The 15,759-nt window shown below is 39.0% G+C and overlaps 1 protein-coding gene across 2 annotated transcripts in view; it reads left to right on the top strand.

Moving 5' to 3' along the window:
- Positions 1 to 15,759, top strand: part of LOC120150385 (callose synthase 3-like) — a 49,592-nt gene that overhangs the window by 14,270 nt on the left and 19,563 nt on the right. For both annotated transcript variants that reach the window (XM_039163068.1, XM_039163067.1), the window contains exons 11-15: positions 8,037 to 8,174; positions 8,287 to 8,363; positions 8,438 to 8,546; positions 9,334 to 9,459; positions 9,545 to 9,662. In XM_039163068.1, coding sequence (XP_039018999.1) covers positions 8,037 to 8,174; positions 8,287 to 8,363; positions 8,438 to 8,546; positions 9,334 to 9,459; positions 9,545 to 9,662 — 568 coding nt within the window. The remainder of the gene's footprint in view (positions 1 to 8,036; positions 8,175 to 8,286; positions 8,364 to 8,437; positions 8,547 to 9,333; positions 9,460 to 9,544; positions 9,663 to 15,759) is intronic.

Below are 15,759 nucleotides of genomic sequence, written 5' to 3'. Positions count from 1 at the left end.
GGTTCATTGATGGATTTCTTTATGGCCTGGGATGATCTAGTGCTACGATCTCACATATGGAAGTTTATTCCAAGAGCAGTATTGTGGTCTGTTTGGAAATGTAGGAATGAGGTGATTTTTCAGAATGGGAAGGTTGATCCAGTGTTGTTGTTCTTCATTACACGTTTCAGAACTGTTTCTTGGTTTGAAACATCAGTCAAGGATGTTCACTTTCATTTCGATTCTTTGATGGGTGATTTAAAACTTGCAGATCAACTTGGCAATTCGCATAAGAAGAATCTTCCTTCTTCCAGGTGGAGTCCTCCTCCGGAAGGGTTTTTAAAAATAAACGTTGATGGTGCAATGGTTAAAGATTGGGATAAGGGTGGTATAGGTGGCTTGATTAGGGATGGCAGCGGGTTGGTGCTTGGGTCATTTTCAGAGAAGGTTGGGGGAGGTCCTCCTTTACTCGCGGAGCTTTTGGCTATTAATAGAGGGTTGATTCTTATTGAGGAAGTTGAAATTGATTTCTTTTCAAAACAGAGGATTATTTTGGAATCAGACTCTTCTAATGCTCTGAAGTGGATTAATAATCCGATCCTTAGTTCTACTTTGTTCCAATCCTTGGTAACGGATATAGCTTCTACTGTGGAGAGGAAGGGTATTATCACAAGGCACATCTCGAGAGCAGCTAATTGGGAAGCTGATGAATTAGCTAAAGCTGGCATAGGCTGATTTTAGTTGTGTAACTGTTAAGGTGTTGTCTTGGTTGTTACTATTAAAAGTGTATTAGGGTGTTTTATGCTTTCAGAATTATGGTTGTTTTGTTGTGTAAGAAGTTGTTGTTGTTGAGATGTGGAGGTGTATTATTGTTCCTATTAATAAAAGTTAGAGGCACTCTTTCCCTCCTTCCAATGTCCGTCATGTTATGTTTGTAACATGGAGGATAAGAAGGGGGTTTTAATGAGGCCTTATTCTATCAAAAAAAAAAATTAGTATAGGTCATCCTTTGATAGTATCACATTTTTCTTTTTGCTAGTGACAAGAGATTATCTAACTTGATGTTTGATTGAGGCTGACCAATTGTTAGTTCATGTTGATTAGCAGGAGTGTATTTTCCTGTTTGTTAGGTGGTTTGTTTTAAGTCTTATGTTCTTCAGTAGAAAGTCTAGGAGTTTGTTCAGTCTTTGTAATTTGGCTCTTGTGAATAAAAGTTTCTTATGAGTGTGAGGTAGAGAGAGAGTGAGTGAGAGATCGTGGGGGAGTGCTTCTTCAGACAAAGGGAGATCTTTGCCTGGAGGAGTTTCTTGGGTTGCATTTGTGGACAACCTTAGTATGAGTGTGAATAGAAGTGAGTTATGGGTTCGTTTTAGTCGCCATGGCAAGGTGACTAAGGTGTTTATTCCTCTTGTTAATAGGAGACCAAATTATAAGTATTGTACGTTTGCCTTTGTGCACTTTGCAAGCAGAGAGAATCTGCTAAATGCAAAGGATAAGTTGAATAATGTACTCATTGATGGGAGGCGTATATCAGTGTCCTTTGCGAAATATCAGAGGAATAGTGTTGCGAGGAGCAGAATGGGCGTTAGATCGAGAGGGTCTGCAGTTGAATGCGTTGAGGAGCGGTCAGGGAAAAGGCCTTTTTCCCCTGTTGATGCGGTTGGTAAGAAGGAGATGATGAACAAGGTTTGTGATGGACGGTCTTACAAAGATACGGTAGTGGGCGTGATGAAAGGTGAGGCCAAGAGTAAGGGCAGCTCTGAAGCTTTGAGGGAGGGGAAGAAATCTTCGGATATATTTATTCACTTGGAGGATAGTTCTTGGCTCCAATCGTCATTAACTGGTATTTGTAAGGTGGTTTACGATATTGGGTTTGTGCAGAAGGCTTTAAGGAACGAAGGATTTGGTGTTAAAGTGATAAGGTGGGGTTTTGCTAAAAACGCCTGCTTAGTCGTTTTCCAGACAATAGAGGAAAAAGAGGCTATAATGAAAGATAAGTGGGAGGCTTTATCCTTCTGGTTCGATAGGCTGGAGCCTGTTTTGGACGAGAAGTGCAAACCTTTGCCATTTTGTGCTGTGTCTTTGATGGGTGTTCCATTAAAGTGTTGGTATGTTTCTTTCTTTACTAGTTTGGCAGCAAGATGGGGCAAGTTGGTGAAAATTCAGGATCATACTTTGAACAGAGATGATTTTAGGGTGGCTCAAATGCTGCTAAGGGTGGAGAGTCCTTTTGATATCCCTCCTCAGCTTAATGTTAATGCGTTCGGTAGATCGTTTTGTATCAAGATTAAGGTGGATTGTTGTGAAGATTTCTTTCCTGAGTTACAGGATGCTGATGATGGAGTTGGTTCAGTGGATCCTTGGGATGAGTCATCTCCAGTCAGGAGCTTAGGAGATGACCTCGTAGTGCATGATGGGAGTGGGGAAAGCATTCGGTGTCAGACTCTCAGAATAAGGTGGAGGCATGGGTTAGGGATTCTTCACATGGGGGACACTCGCATTCCGAGGGGTGTGTGAATGGTAATGGAGATTTAAATAATACTTTGGGGGTTGATTTACGTGAGAAGGGGATAGATGTTGGTGTTGTTCCTAGTCAGCAGTATGTGGGAGATTTTTTTATTGATAGGAGTGGAAAGGAGTGGAGCACGGGGGGAGTCATTTTGGGGCAGGAGGGCGATGATCGAGTTTTTGGGCTCGATGTAGTTTGGGCATGCGATAGGTCTATGGGCCTGATCAGGAAAGTCTTAGGGAGAATGCAGATGATTCTTTGTCTGCAGATAGGCTCTGTATGGGTAAAGCCTTTTGTGCAAGAAGTCAAGCAAATCATAGGAAGTTTAAGGTTGCTCCTAGTCGCTCTGGTAGTGTTTGTTCGTTGAGTGAAGTTTCTATTTGTTTCCATGAGAGAGTATTTTGTAGGGGGGATAGAGGTATTTTCCCAGACGTTCTGGTTCAGGATAGTGCAACGTCCGAGTCCTCACTCGTCTTTGTTAAAGCGAGGGAGGAGGCGGCTGTTACGAGGGAAGTTTGTGACATGTTGGGGATTTCTTTCGTAGGGGGCAGCATTTACTGGAAGAGGAGATTATGAAATTGGAGTTGAAAGGGTCTTCTAGGAGTTTGTGAATGTAGGTTGTGAGCTGATAAGGGGTTGTAGTTTTTATTTTCGTATGTCCCATTTTAAAGTGGTTTCTTGGAATGTTAGGGGTCTTGGGAAGAAGGAAAAAATTCGAGCAATGGCTAGACTTGTTAGCAATGTCAAACCAGTCTTTTTGATGCTTCAGGAATCTAAGCCGAGTTCCTGTAAAATCGGCTTATGGAGGAAGTTGGGGGGAAAACTTCTGAAAGGTAGAAGTGTCCAATTAGCGGATGGGTCTGCTGGTGGTTTAATTTGTTTGTGGAATGAAGAGTTGTTTGAAGTTATAAGTGAATTTAAGACCAGTAGATTCATAGCTGTCTCAGGGAAGCTCAAGGTGGTTAACTGTGACTGTGTTATTATTAATGTATATGGTCCATCTGTTGAAGCTGATAAGGAGGATTTTTTCAGAGATTTGATGGATTATGTGCAAGGTCTAAGCCTGCCTGTTTGCTTAGGGGGGGATTTCAATGCCTATCTTGATCCGGTGGAGAAGATTGGAATGGCTCAGAATTGGCATTCAATTGATCTTTTTTCGAACTTTGTTCATAGTTTGAATCTCTTGGACCTTCCGTTAGTGGGTGGGAATTTTACTTGGTGCAATAATAGGGAAGGTGCCACCTGGATAAGGCTTGATCGGTTTTTATTAAGTGGTAGTTTCCTGCAGTGTTTTCCGAAAGTTGTTCAAAAAATGCTACCAAAGTCTTTATCGGATCATAATCCAGTGCTACTAGAAGATGTTGAGAATTGGGGCCCTAAACCCTTTCTGTTTTTTAATTACCTTTTAGAGGAAGAAGGGTTTGATGGGGTGGTTCAGAATTCTATTAACTTGTCTAATGGTCGAAGGGGGCTGTTTAGCATTCTACAAGGTACTAAAAATGTGATTAAACAGTGGTCCAACAAAAATCGTTTGGGGATTTCTGATCAAATTTCAGCCTTGGAAGTTAGGATTAATGCATTGGAGTTGAAGTCTCAAGGTGGGGGGCTTTCTCCACGTGATAGGGATCAACTTATGCTGATGAGGTCTGAACTGTGGATTTTGCATAGGAAGGAGGAGAGTATTTGGCTGCAGAAATCTAGAATGAAGTGGATTAAGGATGGGGACAAGAATACGAGGTTCTTCCATTTATGTGCTACTAATAGAAATAGAGTTAACGCAATTTCGGCCTTGAAAGTGGATGGTGTGTTAATTGCTGATCCAAATCAGATTAGAACTGCTATTAAGGATTTTTTCAAAGTAAATTACAATGCTAAGTCTACTTTAGAGGTGGGTGATATCAACCTGAATTTTGCTAAATTGTCTTTTGAGCAAAAAGAGGGTCTTGAGGTTGATTTCTCGGAACAGGAAGTGCGGGATGCGATCTTTTTTTCGGATAGCGCCAAGGCACCCGGTCCGGATATGGGTTTCTTTAAAAAAATTTGGAATATCTTGAAGGATAAAATTATGAAATTTGTCTGTGATTTCCATAGTGGGAGGGAATGGGAACATGGGGTTAATCACTCCTTTATTACGTTAGTCCCAAAGAAACTCAATCCTGAGGAAGTTGAAGATTTCAGACCTATAAGCCTTGTCGGCAGCTTATACAAAATTATTTCTAAGGTGCTGTCGAAATGGCTTGCTGCTGTTATTAAAGATTTAATTAGTCCCTCGCAGTTTGCCTTCATTCCGGGTAGGCAATTGCTTGTCTGTGCTCTTTTGGCTAATGAAGGCATTGATTATTGGAGGAAACAGGGGAGATTTGGAATTGTTTTCAAAGTTGATTTCTCAGGGCCTATGATTCTGTTGAATGGCTGATTCTTTTCAAACTTCTGAGGGGTATGGGTTTTGGTGAAAAATGGATTTCATGGATAGAGTGTTGTGTTTCTTCAGCCTCAATCTCGGTATTAGTGAATGGGTCTCCAACTGAGGAATTTCATATTACTAAAGGTTTGAGACAGGGCTGCAGTTTGTCCCCTTTATTGTTTAATATAGTTGGGGAACTTTTAAATCTAATGCTGAACAAGGCTGCTGATCTGGGTCTTTTTGAAGGGTTCAGTATTGGCAGGTGCGATAATTCTTTCCATCTGACTCACCTTCAGTTTGCAAATGATCTTATATTATTCTGCAAAGACTCTCCTACTCATATCCTTAATATTAAGAGAGTTTTGAGGATTTTCAGTGTGATGTCAGGGCTACACTTAAATCTGTCCAAAAGTAATCTGTATGGCATCAATGTGGATGAGGTCAAATTATTAGAATGGGCTAGGATGGCGGGCTGTGGAGTGGGATCTTTTCCTATGACTTATCTTGGTTTGCCGCTTGGTTCAAAGAAGAATTCAGTGGGTATGTGGGAACCGGTGGTTCAGAATTTTTACAGAAAATTAGCAGGTTGGAAATCTCATTCTTTGTCGATGGCAGGGAGATTAGTGCTGGTTAAGTCTGTGTTGTCCAGCTTGCCGATATTTTATCTATCAATTTTTAAAATTCCTGTGAAGGTCATGCAGAAATTGAACTCTTTAATGGCGAATTTTATTTGGGGTGATGTTACAGCGAAGAAAAAGGTTCACTGGGTGAACTGGAAAACTGTCTGTCAAGCGTTTGAAGGAGGGTTGGAAATTTTAGATCTGAGGTTGATTAATAGAGTTTTGCTTGGGAAATGGGTATGGAAATTTGCAAATGATAAAAACAGTCGGTGGAAAAAGATGATTTGCTGCAAGAGCAACGTTAGTAATCTGTCTCTTTCAATAATGAAGGTTGCTTCTCCTCACGATTCTTGGATTTGAGAGCAATTTTGAATAATTATGTCAAAAACGATGAGGTTGGGGAATGTTTGAGAGCTAATTCAAAGATTCACATAGGCAATGGCAGATCAATTGTTTTTTGGCATGATGTGTGGATCAACGACTCAACCTTAAAATCACAATTTCCAAGAATTTTTGCTTTATCGGTTAATAAGTTGGGGACAGTAGCTGAGTTTGGTGGTTTCGTGCAGAATGTTTGGGCGTGGAACATCCAGTTAAGAAGATATTTACTCGACTGGGAACTGGATCAGTGGATTGCATTAATGTCCTTGATTGAAAATGTATCTTTGTCGGATTCAGTGGATGATTTTCTTGGGTGGTCGGGGAAAGGTGATGGCCTGTTTTCGGTCAAGTCATGTAGGAGGTCTTTTTATAGTAGTTTAGAAGGTTCGTTCGAGTGGAATAAGTGGGTTTGGGCTGGATTGGCTCTTCCTAGGGTGGAAACGTTCCTTTGGCAGTATTTTCATGGTAAAGTGGCAGTTAGAGAGGAGTTGAAGAAGAGAGGTATTCCTTTGGAAGACGGTCTTTGTCCACTGTGTCAATTGCATGAAGAATCTGTTGAACACCTTTTCTTCTCTTGTGTGGTTGCAGGGGAGTTATGGACCAAATTCCTTAGGTTATGGGATATTTCTACTGCTCTTCCTCAAGACCCCATTTCACTTTTGTGTTCTTGGTCGTTCCTAAGGAAGGATTCTAGCATTTGGAAGTTCATCCCAGGGGTTGTTTTATGGTCAATTTGGAAGGTTAGGAATTTGGTTGTTTTCGAAAAGTGGAAGGTCGACACTTCATCTTTGTTCTTCTTTGCCAGATTTAGATTGGCAAAATGGTTTCTTGCTAAATATCCTTTGGTTAGTATCAACTCTGACAATTTAGTTGGGGATCCAACGCTTGCAGATAAGTCTCAGTACTATCATGTCCATGAGAAGGCTATTTGTTGGACTCCACCGCCTATAGATATGTTCAAGCTAAACGTTGATGGGGCGGTAAGAGGGGATAGGTTGCAAGGTGGTATAGGTGGGATTTTAAAAGATTCTACCCCGAGTACCTTAGCCACTTTCTCTTTAGCGGTAGGGCCTGGAACTCCTATTTTAGTAGAGTTGAAAGCTATTAAGGAAGGGATTGTGTTTTTCTTCTCTTCGACATGGGCTAACAAGGGAAGATTAATTATAGAAAGCGACTGTAAAACAGCAGTGGATTGGATTTCTAATCAAAACTCTGCACCAGTTTTTTTCAGTTCGATGGTGGAGGAAATTGGGGCATCTATTTCGGCTAAGGATATTGTTTTGAGATTGATTCCTAGGAGTTGCAATGTGGAAGCTGACAAGTTAGCTAAGGAGGGGATTGTTTGATTGCATCAAGTATTTTGTGGGAATGTTTTGTGTTGGTTTTCTGGCCGATCGGTTACAGGCCAGACTAAGTTCAGGTCGTTGCAGAATTGTACAGGGTTGGTAGGCCTGTTTGGGTAGTTGTTTGTTCCTGGTTATCTTGGGAAATGCTTTTGGATGTATTTTATGTATTTTATTATGGTTAATAAAATTTTTAAGGCACTCTTTTCCCTCTTCCGTTGATTGATGAGCCTCTATACAAGCTCATACAATCAAGAAGGGGGTTTTTAATGAGGCCTTCAATTCCTATAAAAAAAAAATGTAGGTTTTTAATGAGGCCTACTTTCTATAAAAAAAAATTGTTAGTTCATTTCAGCCAAAAATGGTAATATGCTTTTGGGGTTTTGAATTGCATCTGGTGCTAATTGCTGCTATTTTGAATGATGATTGCTGATAAGTTTATACATTTGTAAAATTGGCTAAAGTCATCCTGCTACACTCAAGTTTTCATGCGTGGTTCTTAAAATGGAAGGTTCAACATATGTAACCTAGCCTGATCTATGGACACCTCGACACGTACCTTGTCAATGATAATGAAATAGAAGTGTTCTGAATTGGCTTTATTGCTTATTCATTATTGTCAACTTAGCCTTGTAATTTGTTGCCGTAATGACATTTTCAATGTTGTTTCTTCTACTCGTCTTGGGCTGAAGTTGTGTAATATCTGTAATTCTGTATAGCGAGCAGTGTTTCTAGCAATAATGTCATGGATCTATTTTGCTTTAGTAGATCGTAAATGCTTCTTTATTTGTTTTCTGTAGATGGCATTTGAGCTTTATGGTATGCTAGCTGGAAATGTCAGTTCACTGACGGGGGAAAATGTCCAGCCAGCCTATGTAGGCGAGGAGGAAGCTTTTCTGAAGAAGGTCGTTACACCTATCTATAAAGTTATTCAAAAGGTATCATATGCGATTCCTATCCACTTTTGCATCCATTTCTTTCCCTCTCTGTGTGCCATTTAAATAAAAAAGGTGATGATGTTGGAGAATTGGTCTTCCACTTCCATTGTAGGAAGCTGAAAGGAGTAAACGAGGGAAATCGAAGCATTCACAATGGAGAAATTATGATGATTTAAATGAATACTTCTGGTATGGATGTTTAATTTAATTTGATCTATCCACATTGTACTCATAGTGATTTATTTACCTTTATTTTATTGTAGGTCTGTTGATTGCTTCCGATTGGGTTGGCCAATGCGTACAGATGCTGATTTCTTTTGTCGGCCAGATAAAAATGAAGATGAAGTTGAACAACTTATCAAGGAAAATGGGGTAAGCATATTTTTGAATCTCTAGTTTCGGACATCAAACTGACCTTGCATTTTTGTTAAACAAAAGAAGAATGTTCTTTTGGGAGTGGAGAGTTTGTTGTATGATTCTTGCATCTAGAGGGTTTGGATAACTAAATCTAGTGTTGCAATTCAAGTGATTTTGCAGATTGTCCTATTGTTGGTTCTAACTTGCATGTTTTGTATTTTCTTAATTTACTTAGGACATTGACTTTTTAGCGGGCACATGAGAGTTGAATAGATGTCAATTTCCTGTTTCTCATGAGCCTCCAATGTTCTGTTTTTCTGTTTCCTATAATGGTATAAAAGTCGGTCTTTTGATGGTAAGGATTAACGAAATTGGAGTACGCAGTTGCAACTCCAACTGACTGTGGAGATTTGGAACTTGTCCAAATATATTGTGGCAGTTCAAAAGATTTAGCAAATTGTCCTATTGTCTGTCCTAGCTTGCATGTTTCGTATTTGCTTAATTTACACAAGTCATTGACTTTGTGCCAGACATTAGAGTTGAAGAAATGTCAATATCCTGTTTCTAATGAGTCCCAGTTGTTCTGTTTCCTATAATTGTATACAAGTCAGTCTTTTGATGGTAAGTTTTAAGGGAATTGGAGTATGTAGTTGTAACTCCAAATGACTTGAGATTTGGAAGTTGTGTCGGTTATTGAAAACAAGTTGGAAGGTGGCAATAAAGGGCACCTGTCTAATTGTTATTTACCAAGAATGATTTCTCTTATAATATTTCCTGTTTACACTTTGTGGCTTATGTGTAGGAGCACAAGCCACTACCTACAAGGAACCGGTGGGTGGGGAAAGTTAACTTTGTTGAGATACGCTCATTCTGGCATGTTTTTAGAAGCTTTGATCGAATGTGGAGTTTTTTCATTCTCTGCTTGCAGGTAGAACTTGCCTCTTGCAAATGATTTTTTCCTTTTGAGTATTTTTTGGCATGGTGTTGAATTGATAGTGCCTGATTTGTGCAAGGTTATGATCATTGTTGCTTGGAATGGCACTGGTGAACTCAGTTCCATCTTTAAGGGTGATGTGTTCAAGAAAGTATTATCTGTCTTTATTACTGCTGCTATATTAAAGCTTGGCCAAGGTGAGTGAATCCAATAAATTCTGCTTAGTGTCTGTCATTATGATTTTAGTTATTTACAATACAAGCTTTCCTGATTTTGTGGAACAACCTTTTTAAATGGGAGGGAAACAATTACTATGATAATAAATTGAAAAGATAGTGTCCTGTTCTTTCCGAGTAAAAAAAACTCAAAACACAAACGACCCGAATCCATAAAGTCAAAACTCGAACCAATGTCAAAATTCAAATTGGGTCAACCCATAATGTTAAATGGGATCAATCCATAAAATCAAACTAGGTCAACTCATATAGAATTGGATCAACTTATATTGAATTAAGTCAACGCATAAGTCAAACTGAGTTACTAATAAATATTATACAGCAAAAAAAATGAGTGAGAGAGACGTAGAGAGAGAAGTTGAAAGAAAAGTTAGTTTCCGATGAGGTTTGGACGGTGTTCGTCGACAACCTTAGTAGGAGGGTTTCTCGTCGTTCTTTAAGGGAAATTTTCTTAGTCCATGGTCTAATTTTTAGAGTTTTTATTCCTAAAGAAACAAGAAATCCAAAATACAAATTCTCCACTTTTGCTTTTGTTCATTTTAAGAGTGAGATTGGTTTGAAGAAGGCTCTTGAAGCCTTAAATGGTATATTAATAGATGGGAGGTTGATTTCAGTGAGTCTTGCAAGATATAAAGAATCTCGATCAAGGGTAGTGGGGATGAACATGTTCTCAAAGAAGGTTTCCAGTCAGGATTCTGCAGATACTTCAAAGTCCAACGAGGTGGATAACTCTAACAGAAGTATCAGGGATGCCAGATCTTACAAAGATGCTTTGCTGTCTTATAGAAGTGCTATGGGGAATAAGGATATGTTTTCAGATGTTTCTCACAGGGAGATAGCTAAGAAAAATATTTTACAAATGTATATTCCATCGGAAAGTTCAAGTTGGGTTAAAAGGTCTTTAACAGGGATTGTTAAACAATCATTACAGATTGAGTTGATTAAGAAGGCTCTAGCTAAAGATGGTATTGATGTCTAAATTGCTCGTTGGGGCCATGTATGGAACTCTTGCTTCATAGTGTTTAACTCAACCGAGGAGATGATGGATATTTGGATGAATAGGAAGGAGCTTATGAATCTATGGTTCGACCGATTGGAACTATTATTGAATGATGAGGGTGTCCCTATGGCTTTCTGTTTGGTGGAATTATTTGGGGTTCCTTTGTTTTGCTGGAATGTATCTTTTTTCGATAAGGTAGTAGGAAGATGGGGAACACTGGTTGACATACACGATGCTACAAGATATAGAGAAGACCTCACATTGGCAAGATTTCTATTGAGGGTGACAAGTCCTTTCGTTGTTCCGGAAGCTACCACGATTGCCTCACATGGAAGATCCTTTAAAGTTAGTATAAAGATTGGATCGGCAAGCGATTTTTCAAGTTCTTTTTTCAGTGATGTTCCGGTGGAAGATTCTGATGGAGGTTATTTTGAAGAGTTGCAGTGTGTAGATGAAGAAGACAGCCTACATTCGGAAAGACAGAAAGTTGCAGCACGTGCAGCAATAGAAAATCGGCTGAGAGTTGACAATTGGTTCGATCAGGGAGCTTTTTCAGGATCTGAAGGAGCAGGTAAAGAAAAACAGCCTTCAAGACTTTCCTCCCTTAGAAAAGTCTCTAATTGTGGGCTGTCAGAAAGTCATAACATTGGGAGTATAAATGTGGGGGAGTTTGCCGGTTTAGGTATTAGAAATTCAAATTTTTCGGTTGATGGATCTCTGGACCAACCTGAGGATTTTGGGAAGCCTGGGCTACGTGATTTTAAGGTTATTCCTTCTGGACCAGGAATCCAAATTAACCAGTTTGGGGAAATGGTTCAGAAAAAAAAATCTCCAGAAAATGACAGCAGATTAATCGAAGTGATGGAGATTTGCCAAAATGGAGAACAGTCTGCTGGTATTGGAAAAGAAGGTATTGAAGCAGAATTAAAGCTGATTAATTCTAGTTCTATTTCTTCCGGTAATAACGTTAGGCGTAGAAATCTAAATCGTTCCAAGAGGTTGTTTACAACTCAATCAGACCTATAAGAAACTAGAAGTATGTGTAGTTTTAAAAGGGTCTATAAGAGATCGAGGAACATGATACACTGGTTTGGGAATATTCTGAAGTTCATCCCTGAATCTGAGGAAATCATATTTAGTCAGGGAGGGGAAAAGGTGGATCTTAATACTTCTCTACAGATTTGTTCTAATGCAGTCTTGACTTCAAATGAGAAACAAGATTCTGTTATTGTTGGAGGCTCATTGAACGAAATTGAGGATAGGGAGATTGAAGGTTGTTTTTCAGAAGGAGAATGCTCCAGATTCAAACCTGGTTTGCTGATCAGAAGAGCCAAAAGAATTTTGACAAGGGAAGCACTAGATCATGTGAGCATTGATACAGCCTACTCTCTAGCATTTTCAAATCTTTTGGAAGAAGCTTTAGCTACATGGGAGGTTAGTAAGCTTTTGGGGGTGTCTTTCAAGGAAGGAAAAGAAGCCTTTCTAGAAAAAATCATAAGCCTAGAGAGAGTATCGACAGGTATCATTCAAGGTGATCTTGGAGGAGGTGGTTAGTTTGATTGGGGTCATTTAAGGAGATCGACATTTATTTTCAATGATGAATACAAAATTAATCATTTGCTCATGGAATGTTAGGGGTTTGGGTAAAAAACAAAAACAGAGGGCTGTTCAAAATTTATGTTCTAAGATTTATCCTTCTTTTTTATGGTTGCAAGAAACAAAAACAGAGAAGATTTATTGTGTTGTTGGGATGATAATATTTTCGAATTGGAAAATCAGCATGTTAGCAGGAGATTTATAGCCATAACGGGTAAATTTCGAGCCAACAATTTCAGTTGTGGCTTCATCAATGTTTATGGTCCTTCAGTGGAGGAGGAGAAGACAAGTTTTTTTTGAAGAACTAAGTCTTTTTCTAAGATATCAGAATTGTCCGGTTTGTGTAGGAGGGGACTTCAATGTTTACTTGTATGAAGAAGAGAAGATTGGCAGAGGGCAGAACAGAAATTCTATGAATCTTTTCAGTCAGTTTATCCTACAATCTGGTCTTATTGATTTACCTATGATTGGAGGCAGATTTTCTTGGACAAATAAACAAGATAATCCAACCTTTGTAAGACTGGATCGTTTTCTTGTTGATAGTCAGTTTTTGGCAGCATTCCCTGATATAGTTCAGTCCATTCTTCCAAGGTCTGTGTCAGATCACAATGTTATAATTATTGAGAATAGGGGTGTAGATTGGGGTAAAAAAACCTTTCAAATTATTCAATTACTTGATGGATGAGGAAGGTTTTGAGGACTTGATTAAGTCATCTGTTCAAAACAGTAAGAAAACTCAAAGGAAAATGGGTGTTTTTAATATTTTGAAGAATGCCAAAGGTGCAATTAAGAACTGGGTTGGGAGAAGAGATCAGTATCCAAAAGCTTTGATTTCTGATTTAGAAGAGAAAATTCAAAAGTTAGAGGCTGTCCAACAGCAGCAGCATGGTGTTTCAGACAGAGAATTAATAGCAGATTTGAACTCTCACAGAGCAGAATTGTGGAAACTGCTTAAAATTCAGGAGCAGATCGGTTTCTAGTATTCTAGATCAAAATGGATTAAAGATGGGGACCGCAACACAAGATTCTTTCATACTTGTGCTACAGTTAGAAAGAAGCAAAATGCATTGAATGCACTGAATTTTGGGGGAATTACGATTCAGGATCCGATTGCAATAAAGGCAGCAGTTAGGGATTACTTCTTCAAAATTTACAATGAGCGTTCAACTCTGGAAATTGATGACATAAGGCTGGATTTTAGCAAAATTACACTGGATCAGAATCAGTTGTTACAGAGAGAATTTTCTGAAGATGAGATTTGGGAAACCTTGAAGTCTTGTGACAGTAACAAAGCCCCAGGGCCGGATGGTTTAAATTTGGGATTTTTCCAGAGGTTCTGGCCTGTTTTAAAGGAAGATATTACGATTTTCTTTCGAAATTTCTATTTGGGAAAAGATTGGGAACATGGGGTAAACCATACATTCATTACTCTTATTCCAAAGATTTCGAATGCTGGTGGCCTCGATGATTATAGGCCTATAAGTTTAGTAGGTGGGCTATATAAGATTTTATCTAAGTGTCTATCAAGGAGGTTAAGGAACTGCATTTCAGACATTATCAGTCCTTCTCAATTTGCTTTCATCCCAGGTCGACAAATTTTGGACTGCTCTTTAATTGCTAATGAGGGAATTGATTTTTTGGAGGAAGAAAGGTTTAAAGGGTTGTGTTTTTAAAGTGGATTTTAAAAAGGCATATGACACAGTTGACTGGCCTATTCTTTTCAGAGTAATGAGAAAATGGACTTTGGTTCTACATGGATTAGCTGGATCTCGAAATGCGTCACAACAGCTTCTATATCAGTTTTGGTTAATGGGGTTCCTACATAGGAATTCCCAATGGCGAAGGGTATTCGTCAAGGTTGCCCTTTGTATCCTATGTTATTTAACATAGTTGGGGAACTCCTTAATCTTTTGCTTCGTAGGGCTGTTTCAGAAGGGTTATTTTCGGGTATGGTTATTAGCAGGGAGAAGGGAACTTTCAAATTATCCCACTTTCAATTTGCTGATTACCTAATAATATTCTGTGGTGCATCTAAAAAGCAGGTTATGAACGTGAAGAGAGTACTTCGAGTCTTCGAAGTTATATCTGGTCTCCAGTTGAATTTAAAGAAGTCAAAACTATTTGGGATGAATATGAATGAAGGGGAAATAAGAGATTGGGCAAATTCGGTGGGTTGTACTGTTGGTAGCTTTCCTTCAGAATACTTAGGACTACCTCTGGGAGCACAAAGAAATTCTTTTGCCCTATGGGATCCAGTGGTTCATAGTTTCAACAAGAAGTTGGCAGGTTGGAAGGCATCCTCTCTTTCTATGGCAGGGAGGTTAGTTTTAATTAATTCAGTCTTATGCTCGCTTCCTACATACTATTTGGCATTGTTTAAAGTTCCGGCTTCGGTGTACAAGTCAATCAATTCTATCATGTCCAACTTCTTATGGGGTGGAGGAAATGGTCAGAACAAGATTCATTGGGTGGGTTGGCCCAATGTGTGCAAACCGAAATTCGAAGGTGGATTGGGGGTTCCAAACATTGACAAGGTAAACAGAGCTTTATTAGAAAAATGGTCTTGGAAGTTTGCTAATGAAAGAAATGCGGAATGGAGGAGATTGATTTGTTCTAAATACAATTTAGACTCTTCTTTACTGCTATTTGACAATAAGGTTACATCCAAATTTTCATGGATTTGGAGATCCGTGGTGAACAATCATTACAGAATAGACCCTACTGGCTGTAAAATTAGAAGCAATTATTCTGTTCAAGTTGGCGATGGGGGTAGGATTTGATTTTGGCAAGATGTTTGGGCAATGGATCAACCATTAAAGATCATTTTTCCGAGATTGTTTTCCATTTCTTAAACAAAACTAGAAAATTATCTGAGTTTGGTGATTTTAGCTCAGGCAGCTGGTTTTGGGATATACATTTAAGAAGGGAATTGAATGATTGGGAATATGAGCAGTGGTCTAATTTGGTGACAATTATTTCAAATATTTCCCTTTCGGTTGATTCATCTGACGTACTGGTCTGGAAAGGCACTGGAGATGGGGTATTTACTGTGAAATCTTGTGTTAGTCAGTGTTATTCAGGGACCTCAAGTTCATCAGATGTTAATTTCTGGAAGAATGTTGCTTGGAGTGGATTACTGCCTCTAAGAGTGGAGACGTTTGTATGGCAAGTTGTTTTACAGAAGTTGGCAGTGAAGTCAGCTCTTGTTAAAAGAGGTATGATGGGTATAGATGACTTGTTGTGTCCTTTTTGCAACCAGTTTGATGAGACACCCTCCCATTTATTTTTTACTTGTTCGGTGGTTTAGAGCATTTGGAATAAATTCATTAGGTTCTGGAACATTCAATCTATCTTTCATGTTGATGCAAAAATATTTCTCCTAGCATGGGCTGATTTAAGGATTAATTCAACCATATGGTCATTTATTCCAGGGGTTGTCCTATGGACAATTTGGAAATTCAG

Source organism: Hibiscus syriacus, unplaced genomic scaffold (genome assembly GCF_006381635.1).
Source record: "Hibiscus syriacus cultivar Baekdansim isolate YM2019G1 unplaced genomic scaffold, ASM638163v2 tig00111022_pilon, whole genome shotgun sequence".
Lineage (NCBI taxonomy): Eukaryota > Viridiplantae > Streptophyta > Magnoliopsida > Malvales > Malvaceae > Hibiscus > Hibiscus syriacus.
The sequence above is the reverse complement of the archived record's forward strand: the minus strand, read 5'-3'. Positions and strand labels throughout refer to the sequence as shown.